Source organism: Ctenopharyngodon idella, chromosome 8, assembly GCF_019924925.1.
Source record: "Ctenopharyngodon idella isolate HZGC_01 chromosome 8, HZGC01, whole genome shotgun sequence".
Taxonomy (NCBI): domain Eukaryota; kingdom Metazoa; phylum Chordata; class Actinopteri; order Cypriniformes; family Xenocyprididae; genus Ctenopharyngodon; species Ctenopharyngodon idella.
In genome coordinates, this window is record NC_067227.1 from 24,498,227 (window position 1) to 24,519,988 (window position 21,762).

At 38.3% G+C, this 21,762-nt stretch overlaps 1 protein-coding gene across 3 annotated transcripts in view; it reads right to left on the reverse strand.

Annotated features, from left to right (window-relative positions):
• LOC127517228 (zinc finger protein GLIS1) overlaps positions 1–21,762 on the reverse strand; it is a 96,048-nt gene that overhangs the window by 21,105 nt on the left and 53,181 nt on the right. For 2 of the 3 annotated variants that reach the window (XM_051902553.1, XM_051902555.1), the window contains exons 5-8: positions 12,663–12,824; positions 8,647–8,757; positions 7,135–7,303; positions 902–1,058 (exon numbers count right to left, since the gene is read on the reverse strand). In XM_051902553.1, the coding sequence (XP_051758513.1) occupies positions 902–1,058; positions 7,135–7,303; positions 8,647–8,757; positions 12,663–12,824 (599 nt within the window). The remainder of the gene's footprint in view (positions 1–901; positions 1,059–7,134; positions 7,304–8,646; positions 8,758–12,662; positions 12,825–21,762) is intronic. The other variant, XM_051902554.1, reaches the window with a different exon arrangement.

Here is a 21,762-nt window from a genome sequence, read left to right on the forward strand (position 1 = left end):
TTTATGAGTGAGCCAAATTAATCACTTATTCAATGATTCATTCAAAAACCCTGATTCATTCAGGAATGAATCAAAAACAGTGGCTGAATTCGCAATAACATACTAGCATTACTACTTACTTGCTTATCTCTTTATATGGCTAGAATAGAAGCTAGTATGCTGTTCTGAATTCGGCCACTGACTCATTCGAGAAAGAAACAAGTGACCCTGTCTTTTTTAGTGAATCAATGATACAACTCAAATGATTCATTCCAAAAACTGATTCATTCAGTAATTAAACAAGTGACAATCATTATGAGTGAATCAATGAATCACTCATACCAAAAACAGGCTGGATTCAGCATACCACTTAGTATCTGTACTATATCTTATGGCAAAGACAGGAAGAGCAGTATGCTAATTATTCTGAATTCAGCCAATGATTAATTCCAGAAAAGAAACAAGTAACTTGCTCTTTTTTGAGCAAGTCAATGAATCATTCCCTCAACTGATTCATTCAAAAACACTGATTCATTCGGGAACAAAGAAAGTGATTACTGAGTGAATCATTATATAGTAATCTTTAATTAGATTAAAGTATAATCATCATTTTTCTCACTTGTCAGGCATCTTGGATGGATTGCTCACAGAGCATATTGCAATGCATTGTGGGATTGTCTTTTTGAGATTGTCTCCATGCAATGCTGACTTAGAATTCGGTCAAAAGAGTTCAGAACAGCCTTTTTGTCACTGCGTACTAACTGGATTAGAGCCATTTTGTGTAACGATGACTACAGTGATATCTGTAACTATGATGACAACCTTTATCCATTCTGACATCATCTCCATTGATCTCATCCAACCTACGTGCATGTCAGAGCAATTGGGAGTAAACGTGAGGCTTGGTGGGATAGGTACTCACCCTTCCCGGGTGTTCTCAAGGCCAGACAGTGGGGAGAGATGGTGGGGGCTGCCAATGTCGCGGTCCATGCGGGGCTGCCTGGGGGGCAGGTCAGGTCCAGAAGAGAGCAACTCAAGTGGGGCACCATTGTGTGTCGTGCTGGGGCCGGAGTACAGGCCTGGAAGACAAACAAAACTAATGCTCAAAACATGCCTGATAAACCTCAAGGAGCCCTCAAGAACAGCACATTGACCAAATTAAATCTCCACAAAACAGCCCTTAATGGCAACAAGTGCTTGTTATGACAACAAAAACTCACCAAGTCCCTTTGGATGAAATGAAATGTTCTGTGCTGTTAGCAATTTACTGTACATGATGTATGTTGCCGTGCGGGATAGATTTGATTGACTGTTGCTATTTTGAACATATCTTTGACAGATCGGATAAATTAATGGAACGGCAGAAATAACAAGCAGAGACAGATCTACTATAAGCTACTTGCATTGAAATGAATGGAACAGGTGGGCTGGATCTTTAGCCAAGGACACAAAACCTTGAAGCAAAAAAACAGAAGATACATCAACTCCATCCACAGTTTATAATGGAAGTAACAGACATAGATCAGATATCCAACTGGTCCAAATGTCATCCCACCATAGATTATACTACTGTATGCAAACCAGGCCAGATGAAAATGATAGTTGCTCGTTCCGTAAAGGGGCTTCTTCCGTCCCCGGGCTTCTTGTGCAGCCTGTGAGACTGACAGGCGGACACTGATCCCGGTTGCTCCGGCTGTTAATGTGTTCCTCTGAATTTGCCCAGTAATTGTTTTCCCAGAAGCCCTCTGGGGGGACGGCTGTGCATCGACAGTCCTCATCGGCTCGTCACAGCACCCCTTCTCTTTGTGTTCCTCTCCAACTGCTTTACAGTGGAAGCGGGGCCTATCTGACAGTTTTCTGAACTGGTTACAAACTTGATTCATTACTCAAAATCATCAATCAAAGTCCTTAAATGCTTTCCCCTTTAGCCCTAACATCTGCTACCAGACTGGGAAGCATTCAACAAGTAATGGCCATGATTGCTTTAGTTGTTATCTGCTGGAGAGATGGGAGGGGGAGTCAACCATGAGGCAGAATCAGACTCTAATGGCTGAGAATAATCATGAATTTCTATATATATATATATATATATATATATATATATATTAGTGCTGTCAAAATGAGCAAGTAAACGCATCCGATTAATTTTTTTCAGTTTAACGCGTTAAAAATATTTAACACAGCATTCGTTCTTTTTTCGTCATCTTTTAGCTAGTGTTACATTATATGATCATGCTATCATTCATTCAAGTGCTATTAAACCATTCAAGTGTAATAAGACGGAAAAAAGAACTTAAATCTGTACTGACACGCTGTCTGTGAATCTCCTGTCTGTGTGACATAAACATGAATTGTGCGCACAGAAAGTCACTTCATTCAAGCTGGCCGCATACAGATTTCCTACCTGTTTGATCAAATATTTAAAATATACTGTCTTTATATTGTTTCGACATTAATTTGGAGATTAAATGTGAAATTATTACAATTTAAAAATATATTAAAAACTATAATGTTAGGTTCGATTAATCGCAATTATTACAGAAAAAATTTGTTATTAATTAGTTCATTTTTTAATCGAATGACAGCACTAATATATATATACACACACATACATTCATACATACATTATATTTCAAGAATATGTGTATTTGTGATATCATCTGTAGTGAGAAATATAAATATATAATGAAACAAAAATATATCAAATATATATGAAAATTATATTAATATAAAATAATTTTAATAGTATGTATATGTGCAAATATATATATATATATATATATATATATATATAAATTAAGAATAAAACATTTAAAAAAATTAAATTAAATTACAGAAATTATTAATGTTAGCCTTGATCAACCTTATCACAATATATAACTATATAACTAAGAACTGATTAGCATATGTTCAAGCAGCCACAGAGAATGCACAAAATTGTATGGAACCGCCAGATGCAAAACTACACAAAGACGCAACACAGGACTAGAGCGCACTTTATATGTGCAAATTACAAAATGACAGAGGTACCCGCTCTCCACTTTGCTTTGCTTTTTCTACTGGCCGTGGAACAAAGCATAAGGAGAGGCAGAAACATCAGGAACATTAAATGCAGGCATCTTGGCCAGACCCAACCACAACTTCTCCTCTAAACAAGAACAAACAGCCACAGTAACATAACAGGTCCTTCAGGCTAAAGACATTTGCACATTGAAGCAGCAACTTATCCCCTTTGAACTGAGTGAATGAGAGACGGTGTAAGCCAGGACGTCTATTTTTCCCTGGCACACGTTGAGGGCGATTTAAGCTGTTGCTGTGCAAAGTGTGTTTTGTACAAGGATGCTTTAATGATGGTGAGTTCTGCAATTGTCCTTCAAATTACTCTCACACAGACATTTAGGGTCTGTTCTACATTTGTCTTGCCTGAATCACTGCTCTTATAGGAATAGTTCACACACAAAAATTCTGTCACCATGTACGGTAACCAGGAGGGGACACGTTCAGTTCATTTAGCTTTGTCGTGATTCTAATGAGATTCTAATAAAAATGCCTATTTAAAACGTGATATTTGAAGGAAAAAAAACCTCCAAGTATGCTGTGCTTGTTTGTAGGTAGGTATTACTGAAATCTTCAGTCCCCATTCATTGTAATTGCATGGAAAAAAGAGAGCAACAGACTTCAGAAAGTTTTCTTTTGTGTTCCATCATTGAAAAAAATGGTTTGGGTTGACAAAGGTTTGTAAATGATAACAACATTTTCATTTTTGGGTGAACTATCCCTTTAGTTTTCTAGGTATTGGCTTTTCATGAAATCTCCTCTTCTAACTATTGCACCACAGTATGTTCAGCAAGAACAAGAACAAGCCAAAGAACAAGAAAATTTACTTGCAGGGAGGACTATAACTACTGTGGTTTAACTAATGCAAAACAAACACAAAAACACAAAACAAAACATGCAAAACCTTCACCTCTGACCTCCCTCTCTAAATCAAAGAGTCAAGAGTTATAGCCGGGTATTTTAAGGTAAGTGTCCTCTAGCTCTGATTTAGCGTGAATTGCATAACACTGGAAGTAGCATGGGAAAATTCACATCTAACGTAGATCGTGCATTGCAGCTGTTTGCAATATTATCATAGCATATGGTCTTCATAACATTACAATCCCCTTTATTCTGTCATGTCCATTTGAGCTGTTAAATCGTAGCTTATTGGTTTTGGATCACATAAATGGTTCTGCAAGTGAACGTACACTTAAACACATCTGGGTTTTGGTACATTCTAGGGTGGAGGGAACAGTCCTCTACCCATCTCTACAAAACATCCCAGGATACATAAATTAGACAGCACATATGCTCCTACAAAAACAAGCAGTAATGGATGCTATAGACCAAGATATACAATCATTTCTCTCAAGGTTTGGAAAGCACCAGTTAATCTCCCAAGATAAATTCTAAAATTACTATCAACATAATCTTTAAAATCATTTGTATAATTATTTAAACATTTCAGATTACTTTAAAAATATTATTATTAGGATTATTTAAACATATTTGGAACTAGAACTAGATTCTGAAGAAAATTTGAGTGGTGACTGTCTAAAACTAACTATCACAATGCTAGGGTGTGCTATGTGTTTGCTAAGGTTTTCTGGCTGGTTTGTGTAGGACACAGTCAAAACAGCAGTCTGAGACCCATATCTGTGAGATATTTTTTGCCTGATTTTCAGCAGGCGAAAATTGATCACCTGGAATAGTAACAAGCCACTTATCATTGTGGTCGTAGTATAAACAGAGTCTGCACCCAAGTTTAATACTCATGGTATGAGCAAAAATAATAGGGATGCTTGTTTTATCAAGCACCACTAATTACAATTATAATCCACGATTGAAACATTCATTCCTCCGTTCCACCCAATTTCTTTTGTGCCACACCCACTCCACATCGCTATCAAAAGAAAGTGTGCAAGTGCATATAGAGCAGTGGATCTCAACCTTTTTGACCCCCCATTTTCACTTTAAAATAATGGTCTAGATCACTAGTAGTTCCTGCAGAGAAATTATTATGAGAAATTATGATGCATTTTATGACCATGTTCAGAGTAAAACAGACAATCTTCAAGAACTACTAGTGACAACTGATTACATCTCAGACACGTTAATGTTGTGATTAGTAATCAATTGGTGATTCTTTATAATCTGTTAATAGTTAGTTAATAAGGCTAATCTTATTCAGTAATTATTGATGACCAAATAAGGACTATCTCAGTCCTAAGTTTGCTATTAATTACTGATTAGTTAAAGGGTTAGTTCACTCAAAAATGAAATTTCTGTCATTAATTACTCACCCTCATATCGTTCCAAACCTGTAAGACCTTCGTTAAGATATTTTAGATGAAATCCATGAGCTTTCTGGCCTCCGATAGACTGCAATATTACCACTTTCAAGGCCCAGAAAGGTAGTAAAGACATCATTAAAATAGTCCATGTGACTACAGTGGTTCAACCTTAATGTCATGAAGTGATGAGAATATTTTTTCTGCGCAAAAACACAGTGCAGTGATTCCAGGTTCTACGTCAGAACACCGGCTCATATTGGCTGATGCTGTTCAAGTGAGCACCACGACGCATGTGTGTGATGCTGACGCAGGAGACGGCCAATAACATTCTGACGTAGAACCTGGCAGTGCTACACTGGGTTTAGCATAGGAGACTTACAGGGAAGAGAAGAAATTGTCGAATAAAGTTATTTTTTTATTTTTTGCACGCAAAAAGTATTCTCATCACTTCATAACATTTAGGTTGAACCACTGTAGTCACATAGACTATTTTAACGATGTCTTTACTACCTTTCTGGGCCTTGAAAGTGGTAATAACGTTGCAGTCTATCGGAGGTCAGAAAGCTCTTGGATATCATCAAAAATATCTTAATTTGTGTTCTTACAGGTTTGGAATGACATGAGGGTGAATACTTAATGACAGAATTTTCATTTTTGGGTGAACTAACCCTTTAAGCTTATTACTATACTAGTTAATAGTAGTAGCTGAAGTGTTAATGTAGTACTACACATTTGTCCTGCATTACTTCCTGCATAGCTACCTATTAAAGGGTTAGTTCACCCAAAAATGAAAATTCTGTCATTAATTACTCACTTAATACCCTCATGTCATTCCACACCCGTAAGAACTTCGTTCATCTTCAGAACACAAATTAAGATATTTTTCATAAAATCCGATGGCTCAGTGAGGCCTGCATTGACAGCAAGACAATTAACAGTGGTTTAACCTTAATGTTATGAAGCGACAATAATACTTTTTGTGCGCCAAAAAAACAAAACGACTTTATTCAACAATATCTAGTGATGGGCGAGTTCAAAACACTACTTCATGAAGCTTCGAACTGCCAAAGTCACGTGATTTCAGTAAACGAGGCTTCGTTATGTCAGAAGTGTTTCAAAATTTCAATGGTTCACCACTGGGGGGCGTGACTTTGGCAGTTTGATACACGCTCCGAACCACTGATTCGAAACAAAAGTTTTGTAAAGCTTCGAAGCTTCATGAAGCAGTGTTTTAAACTCGCCCATCACTAGATATTGCTGAATAAAGTCGTCATTTTGTTTTTTTTGGCACACAAAAAGTATTCTTGTCGCTTCATAACATTAAGGTTGAACCACTGTAGTCACATGAACTGTTTTAAATATGTCTTTAGTAGCTTTCTGGGCATTGAAAGTGTTAACTGTCTTGCTGGCAATGCAGGCCTCACTGAGCCATCGGATTTTATGAAAAATATCTTAATTTGTGTTTCGAAGATGAACGAAGGGCTTATGCATGTGGAACGACCTGAGGGTGAGTAAATAATGTAAGAAATTTCATTTTTGGGTGAACTAACCCTTTAATGATGGACCTTTGTTCTAAAGTGTTACCAAATATTTTAGAGCTTGGCATAACTAGAAAGATGTACTGTGCATATAACCTAAATACTATAAATATAAAGATATATCTTGATTTTTAGTTGTTTTAGCTAATTTTAAAGCGTGTTTTGTCTTAACTTAAATCATTTTAAATCATCTTGAGGCCCCCATGGAAGTTTGCTGAGGCCCATTAGTGAGCCCTGGCCACCTGGTTGATAACCACTGTTATAGAGGATAAAGTAAGCCATACCTGTGTATATTTCCTGCCCGAGTGCTGGGGAACGGCCTTCTTTCCCATTCAGAGAGTGCTGAGAGGTGGCAGGGCAGTGGGAATGCTGGGAAGGGGCAGGGCCATGCAGATGCTGGATTGACAGACATTCACTCAGAGCATCTGATTCTAAATGGGGGCAGGCCCTTAGCTGTCAATCAAAAAGATATAAAGAGTGCAAGATTAGCAATATTTAGAATATAAATATCAAAGCATGATGCTCTCCATGTTGAAAAGAGGGAATCACATTAAAAACCTGTGTGAAACAAAAGTCTTCAATTTAAACAAACAAACAAACACATCATTCTATAGTGACATGCCCCATCGGCCAGCGTAGGAAATGAAAAGCTTAGAGAGAAACAGTTTTTCACCGCAAACAGGAACCTTTGATTGGAAACATGAGTGGATGGGGGGAAGGACATACCCCACATTCACATCCATCGTCCAAAGTACAGGTTGGGACGCTACGTTATCAGCTGCAGAGTGGTGGAGAGGTCTTTTTTGGTGGTGAGACTAGCATGCAAGACTGATTTTTCTCTTCATAAAGCAACAAAATCAAAGTTCTGGGAGTAATCATGCGTTATATGCGACATTTGTTTAGAGTTTGGGAAGTCATATGTATTTAGGACGATTGGACTGACTTTGAAAGCTAGGATTGTAGCATGGAATTATGTTTAACTGGAAAATTATCTACGGTCACATGAATTCGTGATGAGTGGACTGAATCTGGAGACGATACATCGCAATAAACAATAGCCCGAAATGAGCCGTGACATGCAACTTGAAAGTGTTATGTCATTTTAATTCCACTGCAATTAAGATTTTCAAAATAAAAGCTCACAAACTTGCAAATTAGAAATAAAACAAACACTTTTTAATTACACGCAAATGGGCTGCAGTTCTCGAATATTACAAAAGAGTGCAAACCACACGTTTTCCAGTTGAGATCTTTGTGTAAAACTCCCAGCCATTCGTCAAACGTAATGGAGCTTCGATGCTTTGCCGCAGCTTGCTATAATAGGCGTCGCTCGCGATAGATGGAGTGGGAGTGTTTGTTTGACATCAGCCCACAACATCTGGCCACTGGGGTATAGCGCTGCACAGCTTATTAACAATGGTACACGCTCACATGTGTTTCCGCTTACAACGGCAAGCAAGAAGAACGCATCAGTCAGCTGTCGTTTAGACCAGTGCAACAATGAGGCCATTCTGCTTATAATTACCCACTTTAATGAGGAATGCACTCTTCACCATGTAGATGCTGAAATGTGGTCAGAGTTGATCTATTGTTGGGGAAATGATTTTCAAAAGACAATCCTAAGTAGAACCAACTGCACCAAGCCGTGAAAAAGACACAATTGACCATGAAAAATATCTACTAGAAATGTTTCTCAAGGCCGATGGCAAGAGCCAAAGAGCTAATTAGACTCTGATGTGCTGATGAGATGATCTGTACAGAGGAAGTTTAAAAAAAGAGATTGTTTTTATCCTTACCTTCCTACGCACCTGCTGCTCTTTGGCAGAGTGGATCTTCACATGCTTGCGTAGAGAACTGGGGTCTGTGTAGCGTTTAGTGCAGCCTGGGATCTGACACGCATATGGTTTCTGAAACAGGAAATGCACAATGAGTCTGAGAATCATAATTATATGCAGTTCAGCCACAAAGAGGACATGGAAACACACTGCTATGGACATAAAGACATTAATCATTACATTATGTCAGCATTCATAATTGAGTAGCTATAATAATAGTTTATAAGAGACATTAAATACAGTGCAGAACATTTATGAACAGACATGGAAACTAAAAATACATGACAATGTAGACAAGCAACTATTTTGAACTCCCAAAATAAATGTTCAGGTTTAAAATTGAAAGTCTATTTAGTCACTAATTTATGGAAGCTTGTTTCCAAAGCTTGTTTTTATCTCGCAATTCTGACATTGCAATTGTGAGTTTTTAATCATGCAATTCTGACTTTATATCTCACAATTCTGACTTTTTTTTCTCAGAACTGCAAGATATAAACTCACAATTGCGAGTTATAAAGTCAGAATTGCATGATATATAGTCAGAAATGCATGAGATAAACTCACAATTACGTCTTATATAGTCAGAATTGCGTGATATAAACTCACAATTGAATCATATAGAGTCAGAATTGCGAGATATAAACTTTTTTTTCTCAGAACTGTGAGTTTATATCTCGCAATTCTGACTTTATAACATGCAATTGTGAGTTATAAAGTCAGAATTGTGAGATATAAACTGGCAATTCTAAGGAAATAAAAGTTTTTTGCAATTCTGAGAAGTCTTTTTTCCCCTCACAGTTGCACATTATAACATGCAATTGCAAGTTTTTTATCGCACAATTCTGACTTTATATTATGCAATTCTGACTTTATAACTTGCAATTCTGACTTTATAACCTGCAATTCTGACTATAACTCGCAATTCTGACTTTATAACTTGCAATTCTGACTTTATATTACGCAATTATGACTTTATAACTCACAATTCTGACTTTACATCCTGCAATTCTGACTATAACTCGCAATTCTGACTTTATAAAATTTGCAATTCTGACTTTATATTAAGCAATTCTGACTTTATATCCTGCAATTCTGACTTTATAACTCGCAATTCTGACTTTATATTACGCAATTCTGACTTTATAACTCACAATTCTGACTTTATATCTCGCAATTCTGACTTTATATCTCGCAATTCTGACTTTATAACTCAGAATTCTGACTTTATAACTCAGAATTCTGACTTTATAACTCGCAATTCTGACTTTATAACTCGCAATTCTGACTTTATATTACGCAATTCTGACTTTATATCCTGCAATTCTGACTTTATATTACGCAATTCTGACTTTATATCCTGCAATTCTGACTTTATAACTCACAATTCTGACTTTATATCCTGCAATTCTGACTTTATAACTTGCAATTTTGACTTTATATTACGCTATTCTGACTTTATAACTCGCAATTCTGACTTTATAACTCGCAATTCTGACTTTATATCTCGCAATTGTGAGATATGAAGCAATTGTGAAAGTCGCAACTACCTTTTTTTTTCAGGGTGGAAACAAGGGTGGAAACAAGCTTCCATACTAATTCTGTATTAAATTTCTAAATATAAAACAAATGTGTTTCTAAATATAAACTTTTTTTATATAAACTTGGAAATAAATAGAAGGTTTTTGGAAACATGAAAACAAAGAAATATTATTTTGCAAAATGAATACAAATATTTAATATTCTGAACTACTTCTAGGTTACAAATACTGTTCTTTATTTAAAAGTTTTTCATTAAATTAGAGAAAAAAAAAAATCATTTTTACAAGTGGACTTTGAAACCCATTGCATATTTTCTTTTCTGTACTCAGCCTTAATATTTACACTTTCAAATTGAGTGTAAATGGACAAACACAAGTGCAATAACAAGTTTATTTTGAGAGTTTATAAATAGTCAAAGTTCAAGAGGAAAGACAGTATCCTACCTTTTAGCTGAGAGGACACAGGAAGAGGAAAGAAGAATACAGATTGATCGGTAAATGTGCAGGTATACAGGTACTGTACAAACACTCATTAACTGGTTTACAGTTAACACACTACTGAGCCAGTTTTACGTTATTTTGCACATTTTATCAGCGCTGAAGTGTTTAAACGTACATTTTAAGATATATATCAGTGTACACATAATTCTCACTGGTAAACTTTACTGAAACACACTCTCACGGTCCAAAACATGCAGAGGTGATTTTCTCCCATGCATTTTACACTGCTCTTTTTTCTAAAAAAGAGGCAGTCATTAAAGTGAAAGTGGATAGGCTTCCTTTATTAGCTCTCCTTTCCTACCTTCCCTCATTCTCTAAATAACACTGTTTTTACAAGCCGCTCGCAGGGCAGCTCGTCTCTGTGCATTTATTTGTTTTCACTGTGCAATGCCATATAATCCCCCTGCCGTCTAAACTCACCAAAAACAGAAAACGAGAAAGCTTAGGAATGGAAAAAAGAAAAAAGGCCGTCAAGAATAAATATCATTACAGTCGAAGTGATTTTTTCACTGTATATGAGGCGTGTGGAAGGCTGTGACAGGGCGCATAGGCAAGTTAATGTGTAGCACTGGGCATCTGGGGTCGAGGGTCTAATTGGCCATGGCAGTGTGGCGGTAGCGCAGCGCAGGAGCTGTACTGCGATGTGATACAGCACAGGGTTCTACCAGTTAGTGAGAAATTACTAACTCAAGCTTTCCCTGACTTTTATTTTTCCTCACATTGTTGGAGTGGGATGCGAGACGTACGTGCTTCTCTCTGCCATGTCTCGTTGCTATCACAAACGGAGCATGGTGTTAAACGGCGTATGATAGAACGTGTTTCCCCTCATCAACCCATAGAGACATAACCGTATGTATGTTTTGTGCATGCAAAATTAACATTTGGGTCAAAGAAAGGCAGCAAACAGCACATTTACAGGTTTGTATGTAAGGTCCATTTGGTTGGGAACTTACGTGGTTGGGACTTTTGCTCTGAACTTAAAGCTCCTTTACCCATGGATCTCCCTTTAGTTTAGTTTAAGAGAAGCTAAAAAAGTTATACAGTCTGAATAATCTTTTGAAAAATAGTTAGCAATACTACAAGCTACTAACAAAAGCAGCTAAACACATTGGGAGCATCACATCACCTATGTAAGAGAGCAATATCTTTTTGAGTACTGTATATAAATGTCCAATTATGCAATAGTTCTCTGGCAAAAAAAAAAAAAAAAAACAAAAAAAAAAACAATGAAGGTTTTCATATAAGACGGAGGAGTGTTTAGAATTAACTTTTTAAAAAGCCACATATGAGGGTGAGGACCTTCAAAGACTATAGATATAGAAAGACGGTTCACTCCTATTAGTTTGAATGGGAGAAACTGCAACGCACAATACGGCGGAATACGTCCCGCCTTCTAAGTAAAAGAGCCAATCGCTCATTGATAAAGGCATTGCGTCACTGCACATGTGCATTGGCCCATCTAGCCTGAAAAATAAGCTTTTTTAACGCTATTTGAGCATAAGAAACAACATTTATGGGACAGTTCATGTCAGATTTTGTTGCTGATTTGAAATATGTTATTTAATTGTGAGTTCGCCAAGCAGTTTTTGAGATTTCAGGATTCCCCCATTCAAATAGATAGGACTTGGTCTTGGATGCCCGAAATAGCTGCCCAGAGGCATTGCAAATATGGCTGCCGAGTGAACAGACTTTCCTTGAAAGGGACTTTGGGACCTTTTAAGATTAAAAGATTAACTAAAAACTGAAAACTAAACTGTTGCACTTCCTGTACTTAATTTATTTAAATAAAGTCAGTAGCATCACTACTAGTTTGTATTTCCCCAACACTGCTAATTTCTATATTCAGGATGGTGTCTGTAAAGATCAGTGCTTGTGTTTTGTCTTTCTGGTTTCAGCTATGACATACAGCATCAGGTCGGGGTATATTCATGTACTCACAGTGTCCAGGTGTGTGCGCTGGTGCTTTGCCCTGTCGCTAGAGTTGCTGAATGCTTTCTGACAGCCTGGGTGCTGACACAGGTACGGCTTCTCTCCTGTGTGACTCCGCAGGTGAATCTTCAGATTCTCCAGCCGCGAGAAGGCTTTGTTACACCCTTCAAACTAAGAGAGAGAGACAACAACAGTAAATGTACTTTTCAGAAATGCCATCTTTCTCGGAGGACGATGGTTTATAAGGCCTTGACTTTAATATGTGCATAAGTGTGAACAATGCATTCAGATAAACATTGAATCAGAATAAGCAATTCAGATTCAGTAGTTCATTTTCATTCTGGCCAATCAGAATTCCTCAAAATTACAGACCAGCTGACTACTATGCCACACCTACTTCTAAAGTCATCACAGGATGGTCCTCTGCAATCTGTCTGTAAGGCATCTGTGTAATGAGGCATTGGACACACTGATAGTACACGATGTCTCATACATCCTATACAACCCTATCTCTTAGCTCCACCCCAAAACGTCAACAGCCCACCAATGAGGAGCCTCGGATGGGACAGAGTGGTGGCTTATGGAGGTGTCAGAGAGAGTGAAACCTGACATGGCAGCTTTGCTCTCTATTGTCCACTGACCTCTAACTGAGGCCCCCGCTTCTATCGCAGCTCCAGTTTCACTGAAGGAAAGAGCCTTCCATTCTTCTAATGGGCCCTCAGAACATCATTCGGGCTCTGGCCTCCTTCAATCACTCGCAAAAGGCTTGCTATTGAGTCCAGGCCATTTAATACGGGGCGAAACCTTAGACTGCCACGGTCAGGATATATTAAGTGACCTGGATTATACAGTGTGTGTATCTGTGAGTGCAGAATTCTTACATGGCACATTAAAAGAAGGTGGAAAAAAGCAAAAACACTTCACTTTCACACACACATTTACATACACTAGAAATAATAAAAAAAAGAGTGTATCCGAGGTAAACTTGTTCTTCATAAACATCAGAGACGTTTTGCCGTGAGGCCAGGCTCAGACTTTCGATCCTAAAATGACATTCAAAAAAAAAAAAAAACATTCACTATCATTCAAAATGTTGGGGTCAATACAATTTTGAAATGTTTTTGAACATTAAACATGCTCACCAAGCAGGCCTGGATTAACACAGTGTAGTGCCACTTCAAATGTGGTCACCCTCCCCTGCATTTGACCGAAATTACAGAATCGTCAGCAAGCGGACTATCTAGATAGCACTGTGAATGTTTATATGGTTGTCAGTGCATGGGATACTACATAGGCCTATAATTTTGGTTTTTAATAAGATTTTCCCAATAAATAGGCAAGAATAAACCTGGTGTCCTCCATGAGTCCTGTTCATTCTGACAACAAAGCACAGAATGCAACAATCGTGTAAACACGACTTCTTAAATGGGAATTATGAAATTTCCGATAGCACGTAAAGGCGGCATCAATCCTCAAAGTCCCCTGACTAGTTCGGATTCAATAGCCAGCAGGGAGTTTGCAGATAGCCGCTTCTGTCTCATGGTTGTCCTGAGTTCATTCTTCACTCTTTTAAGTTGAGAGAAGGATCTCTCGCCCTCGCAGTTGGCAACGGGGTAAAGAGCAGTCTGAGTGCAACGAATACACTTGGGAAAGTAGTCTGTAGCCCATCCATTTTTCCAAAAAACTTGATATTGCATGTACTTTTTAAAGGTGGCTATGTGTTGTGATATTTTCTCTTTTTTTTAATTTACATTTCGCACAACCGCTAAGCTGATGCTGCCTATCCATTTTGATTGACTCTGACTGGGAGGGGGTAAATACACTGTGACCTGACCCAATCGCAATTTTTTATATGCATATATTTTATATTCTCTCTGTATATATCATTAACTGTTCATTTTGTATCCGTATCTTTCCAGCAAAATAATATATATACAAAACATGAATTTTTTTTTAAAGGTCTAGTCATTATCTTAATTAGGGATGCACCGATCCGATACTCAGATCAGGTATCGGCTCCGATACTTCCATTTTTGCCGGATCGGGTATCGGCCGGATGGGACCGATCCAAATCCGATATTGTGCTTGTACTATTCTGTGATATTGTTAAGCTCCACAAAAGGCATACAAAACATTAAAAAGCACCATAAAGTTTCCGTGCACTATATTCCAAGTGTTCTGAAGCCATTCCATAGTTTAATTTGAGGTACAGATAAATATTTAAGTCGTTAAGTTAAAGTTCATGTAAATGCCTCCCTCCGCTGCGGCTGTCAGTCATTCTCCATTCAGCTTTCAGACTGCGTGTCGCGTTCGGTTACGACAGTCAACACAATGAAACTCTCTCCAAGACGAATAAATGTTTCTATTATTATACTTCATCTGTAGACAACGATACCGGTAATACAATATGCATCAATATATCTTCACTTTGTGCTTTGAACTTTTCAGTGCGGAGCGCTGCCGCTGCGCGCTGTGACTCCATGATGCTTCAAGCGCATCATTCTGCACACGGGATGCGCATAAGGGCTTTGTGCCGCTATGTATGGGAGCCGTTCATATTGTAATACTTTTGCGCAATGAAAGATTGTTAATAGCATTTTTTTTGTTCTGTCCTATCTATCATATGTTGCTGCCTCATTAAAAAAACTCCGCTATAAATTTAAAAGAAATGTCTTTTAATCTTATAGTATAGCCTATATTTATATAAATATATTTAGTTTATGTCATGTATGACTCAAACATTCATGAAAAACAAGCCATGAGTCATGGATGAAGGAATCAGCTGGACTCCTGTTTATTTTGAATGTCTACCAAGCTAGTGAAGCTATTGGTTTATTTACAGTTGTTTCACTGATGCACAATTATTTAATAAATAATTCACTACATTTGTGTCTGCTTGTTATTTTGTTTTACAAAGTTAGGAAAGTAATGTTTAAGTCAAGCCTGATACCTTGCACGAAAGAATGATCCCACTTTCTTCCACACAGTGAGGCATACAGTTTATTATGTAATTTAGCACTTTTTTTATTATTACTTGAATATCGGATTGGTATCGGTATCAGCCGATACTGAATCCCAGGTATCGGAAGCGAAAAAGGCGGATCAGTGCATCCCTAATCTTAATCACTTGGTGCCCCCGTATTGACTGGTGCCTCAGGGCACTCGCCCAATCCCGTCTATGGATAATCCGGCCCTGTCTTCCTAAAAGACATTTTCAGCAGCCATTACTCCGGTCTTCAGTTCAGTTCTTTTAGTTCAAGCAGAATTAATTGCAGAGGTTTAATACTTAGGGTTTGGGGTTTAGAAAAAACTAACCAGAATATCTGAGGAATATCAATTCAAACTGTAACTGGCCACAAACTTTTACACATTCAAATAATCAGCTCACACAATGGAACGGCGCAGTGGTTGAGACACAATCGCTTGGGGCTTTTAAACATTCAGACCCCACAATATCAATTTGTGCCTGCATTACTCAACAGCATGAAAACATCTCTGAATATACCCACAACACAGAACTTAAAGTCTCCGAAAACCAAGCAAGCCATACTCACATATCACACCAGAGATATATGCCCCGTGCAGACTCCTAAAATGTGTCTCGAAAACTTGAGTTTTCAAAATAAACACTGCGATTATGTATGTCCCAAAATGTGTGTATTTATGTATAGGGGAAATAATCATTCTTTCACTGCTTTCTTTAACGTAATACAAATTTCAGGCTAAATTGAATTTATAGGTCCATAGAGAGAAGCCTGCTAATCGTGTAAGGCCCACCATTAGCATGAGGATCGGCTGCCAATGGAGCGAGGTACGGAGCATGCTGGGATACCTTGCAAACACAGCAAAGCATTCTGGGATGCCATGCAAACACAGCAATCTGCCAGAGTTTAATCCATTTGACTGGGAGGAATTTCTTTTTCTCTCTTAATGTCTCTCATTGTCTCTCCACTTTTTTTTTTTAATGTCTCTGGCATTTTATTTTTCAACTTTATAAGAAAATAACATTCTCTTTTATATAATAGCACAAAAATGCACCTGTATTTGCCAAGTACAGAACATTATTTTCCAAATAATTCTAATGCAACCAGTTTTACAACTGACGTCAACATCTATCAAAACATCCCCAAATGCAAACCGAGGAATGTGAAGTTTCTGAGATACAAACAGACGTTTATCATAAAAATCAGAGAGAAAAGTGAGACTCCAAAAGCACTAAATATACGTTGCATTTTTAAACCGCTATAAACCAAACATGACAGCTCCTAAGTCTCAACTACTCTTTGATTTTATTTGCAAAAACAGTTTAGCACGCTAATCACATTAATTGGCATAAACGTGTTTAGCTTTCCCCTCTGAAGGCCTGTGTGAGGGTAAACAGAGTGATAACCGTTGAAAGTGGATTGTGGTAAGTCATCTGACGCCATCTTTCCGAAGTGGGCCTCAGGATCTGCTGTACACACACAGAGTGACAGTTCAGGCTGACATTTGTGTCAGGGGCGCAGAGCCAATCACGGATGATTGCGGGCCGCAGAGGCTGGTGGAGGCCGTTCAACCCCAACCTGATGACTATATGGGAAATGAAACGTGATTGCGGCAGAAAACGTCCAACGAGGCATCGGGCAACTAAAAGCCCGTAGTGTACACAAGCACTCGGAAGAAAAAACAGTTCATTAATACCCTTAAATACCTGCAGAATACAAGCCAGCCATTATGGCACATTTTTTGCGCAAAAATATGGCAGTGTCGTGTCCCTTAATGACGTCACACAGAGCTCTGATGGAGTGACCTGGATTGAGAGGAAGAGAAAATGTGCTTATTATGGGAATTACATTCAGGCCACATTCTTTCCCATGGAGTCAAAGGTCCACTGCTGTTCCCGTTAACATTCAGAGGTGCTCTGAAACATAAAACATATTTCCCCATTATACTGTAACTACCAATCTCACCTTCCCTCAGGCATGCGTTTATTCAGACATTAAAACCTTTAGCAACTAACAAGCATTAAATACATTATTACTCGTAATTAGTGGGCTAAAAGGCAAATTTTAATGAGCACCATGACTTCTTTTCTAACAGCCTGACACAATTTCTGTAATTCATTGTGACATTCAAATTGCCTCAGAGCTCTCAGATTTGCAGTACAGGGTCTGTCTGTTATGTTGATGTTCTGTGATCAGCACTTGTACGAAATCGATTCTGGTTCCTGTTGGAGAACGAGAGGTGTTACGAGGTTTACCGCTGAGCGCCTGGAGTAACTGTGACCTGTAAAAGAGAAACCGCCGACACTTCTTTCGGCACGGAGAACAGCGGAGCTCAGACGGAGTGGCTAAAAACTACAGGCGAAAGTGAACATGTGCCTTTAATCTGCCTGTTTCCAAATGCCCCCTGGCAACCACAGCAAAGAGCAGAAAAACGTAAATGGATGAAATTATATCCATATGATTCAATGAGACAGCTAAGGGGAGACAGGTTTCTCATGCACTTCATCAGGGTACAAAATTAAACACAGCTTAGCTAAAACATTCACATTACATAGTTTACACATATCATTTCCACATCCAAACGCCACTCGTTTTAGCAGCCAACTTCATCTGTTGCTAATAGGAGGCCTAATATGAATCAAAGATCTGGTTAATTTCTCTTTCTCTCGCTCTCTCGCTCTCTTTTGGAACGGCGCTGAAGTGAATTCACATTCAATTATTCTCAAGAATCTTTGATTTTTCTTTGTTGCTCTTTCGTCCGTTACTTTCAAATTTCAAAATATTTGATTCATACCTAATGTAATGCATACACAAATCCTCAGCTGACAAATGTTGTCCAGATGGGATCGAAGGCTTGGCTGATAAACCGGTGGAGGAAGTAGTCATGTAAATGACTAGCAAAATTGCTCCGAACAGCCTTTTTTGTTCTCATGCAACACTGGTTAAACCAGATTGAAACCCATGTAGATTGTAGATGGGACCTTCACAGGAAGCAACCTATGATGACTAAATTGGGCCTCTCGCATAGTCATTACGCACCCCCCACCCCACTCTGAGCAACGTTTTTGAAGGAAATTGAATTGAAGGTGTATTATGGATTCTGACCTCGCCGCTATGGAAGTCAGACATTAGCAACTTATGCTACATGTGGGAATCCTGAACGAGAACATACAGGAAACATATGGGTCTTTATGGGAGCACTTAACCCAGAGTCGTTCTGGGGCGCACCGTCAAAGTGTTACCAGCCAGAAGACATAGTGTCTACCAAAACTAGCTGTGATCTTCTTTGGACCTATTCAGATTTACAGAGGGAGAAATGAGTGAAGGTCCTCTTCCAGGTCAACTGTTGCTTCTACACGTTCTCTTCCTTCCTAAAAGCCTTTAACCTGTAACTCCAGCACGAACTTTCTCTGGCGTCCCTCACCTGCTGCATTAATTTTTATTTATGACTGGGTGGCATGCTCATTGATACATCCTGAAAACAGATTAGTGTAGTAAAAATAATTTAATACACCTGTAAGCACTCTTCTGAAATGCATAGCCATGTTTCAGGCTACATACCAATACATTCTGATTTTAAAAAAGTGGTTGGCGTTGCACACGTATCACCACACACATATGTGTAGCGCTTTGAGTACCCAGAAAAAGCGCTATATAAATGTAAGGAATTATTATTGAATGGATTTTTTCTTTTAAAATGCCAGCTTCTATTGAAACAATGTGAAGATGCTGGCTATTTAATATGAGCTTGGGATACTGGATCTTCTCTAGAGGGAACCTGAATCCCAAACACAAGGCAAGACGTCTCTCCTACCTTTACTTTTCCTTGTCACAATATATGTCACTACATCTTATCTCAAATTAAGATCCTTAAAATGTTAAGGTAAGATGCCACCCTCAGAATTGAGGCAGATATATTTTTTTTTAATAATTCATTGTTACTACTCAATGATTCCATGAATCAGATGATTTCAAACATCATGACCTACAAGCAAATTGATTAATTCAAGTAGATATAGCTGCAGACTGCAGATCTCCAAAACGGAGCGTGAACTCCAAAAGTGGGCGGAGTCTCCACATGCAAAGACTTTCACTTCTGCCAAATGTCGTTGACTTACATTTCTATATAAAAGTTAGTAAATTAAATGCCAAAGAAAAGGGGGCGTCCAGGGACTTGAGACTCGCAAGGTATGAGAGGCAGTGGCCTTGGGCGCAACTAAAAAGGTCCTGCTGTCCGGCAAGGCAGCAGTCCGCTGTGCAGATCGATCGGCGTATGACATCAAAGTACCGCGAGAGCAATTCAAAAGCATAAGGAGTCATATGCTCTTCAAACGCTCTAGCGGTACTTTGATGTCATACGCCAATCAATCTGCACAGGGGTGATGCATCCCGAACGAGCCTATTATCTTCTTGACTGCTTACCTCCTGAACTGTCATTTTACAGTGCAAATCCTGCCCTGCAGCTAATTTCATTGGTTAAGGTTAGGGTGTGGTTAGGGTTAGGGCTTAGTATTTGTTGTAGCATTTGTGTAGAAAATCAGCACTGTGATTGACATGACCAGTGAAATCTTTGGAATCGGCTGCAGGGCAGCCCCACTAGTTTGGGAAAAAAATATGTGTCGTGATGTCTCTGTCTGTCAATAGGAGAAAGCCCCACCCTGTTTTGGAGCTCCCACCCCATTTGGAGATCTCCAGGCTGCAGCTACACCCTTCTCAAAACATTCAGTCTGAATTCATAGTCTGTTGCCATGACATCCCTTCATTTAAGAATACAGGATTGTACATTACTCACAGAATTATAAAGTCAGAAGTTCAATACCATGCAAAAAGTTTGGGATCACTAAAAAACGTTGTTCACTGAAAACTTCGAGATCACTATGATTTTTTTTTCTTGAAATAAAGTTATCAAAAATACTTTTATTCAGCAGGGACACAATAAATTAATGTAAATTAAATGTAAATCTTTCCATAAAAAATAAATGTAAAGACATTTACAATGTTACAAAAGATTTCTATATCAAATAAATACTATAAATTTTAACTTTCTGTTCATCAAAGAATCTTAAAGGGGTCCTTGATTATGATTTCACTATTTTAACTTTAGTTAGTGTGTAATGTTGCTGTTTGAGCATAAAGAACATCTGCAAAGTTATGATGCTCAAAGTTCAATGCAAAGGGAGATATTTTCTTTTACAGAAATTGCTTTTCAAGGATTTACATAAACCCTGTCCCCGGGAACATGCAACAAAGAGGGTGAGGCCATGTTGGGCTGCTTTAGAGAAGAGGAAGTTGTTGTTGTAGTACAGTGTTGTTACCATGCCGTCATTTTACACCGGACTGCTTCACAAACGAGAGTCAATTCAATGCGGGATTTGCACAAAAGTTTAAAATGACGGCACATGCTAGTTGATGAGTTGAATCAACTCCACAGCAACTACATTAATTTATCCACTAACTATTCAGAAACGTCCAGTTTCATTCTAAAAGCTGTAACTTCTTCCTGAGTCTCTCCATCAGTGTCCGACCCCGGTGTGAACAATGTAAGGCTGAACACCGTTACTGACAATCGTCATTTTGGCTGCGTGAGATTCTCCTGCTTTGTTGTTGTTGAGCAACTGAAGCACGAGCTGTTAAAGCCCCGCCCTCTTCTGGAAAGCAGGCGGGAGCAGCAGCTCATTTGCATTTAAAAGGACACACACAAAAACGGCGTGTTTTTGGTCACACCCAAATAGGGGCAAATTTGACAAGCTATAATAAATGATCTGTGGGGTATTCTGAACTAAAACTTCACAGACTGGGGACATTCTGGGGACACCAGAGACTTTTACATCTTGTGAAAAGGGTATAATAGGTCCCCTTTAAGAGTCTTGTGGTTTCAACACTTCATTAAACAGCACATCTGTGATTTTCAAATGTGATGATAATAAGAAAGGTAACATATTTGAATGATTTCTGAAGAATCATGTGACACTGAAGACTGGATTAATAGCTGCTGAAAATTCAGCTTTGCCATCACAGGAATAAATCATATTTTAAATATATTAAAATAGAAAAAAAAAAATGTAATATTTTACAATATTACTGTTTTATTTGATCAAATAAATGCAGCTTTGATAAGAATAAAA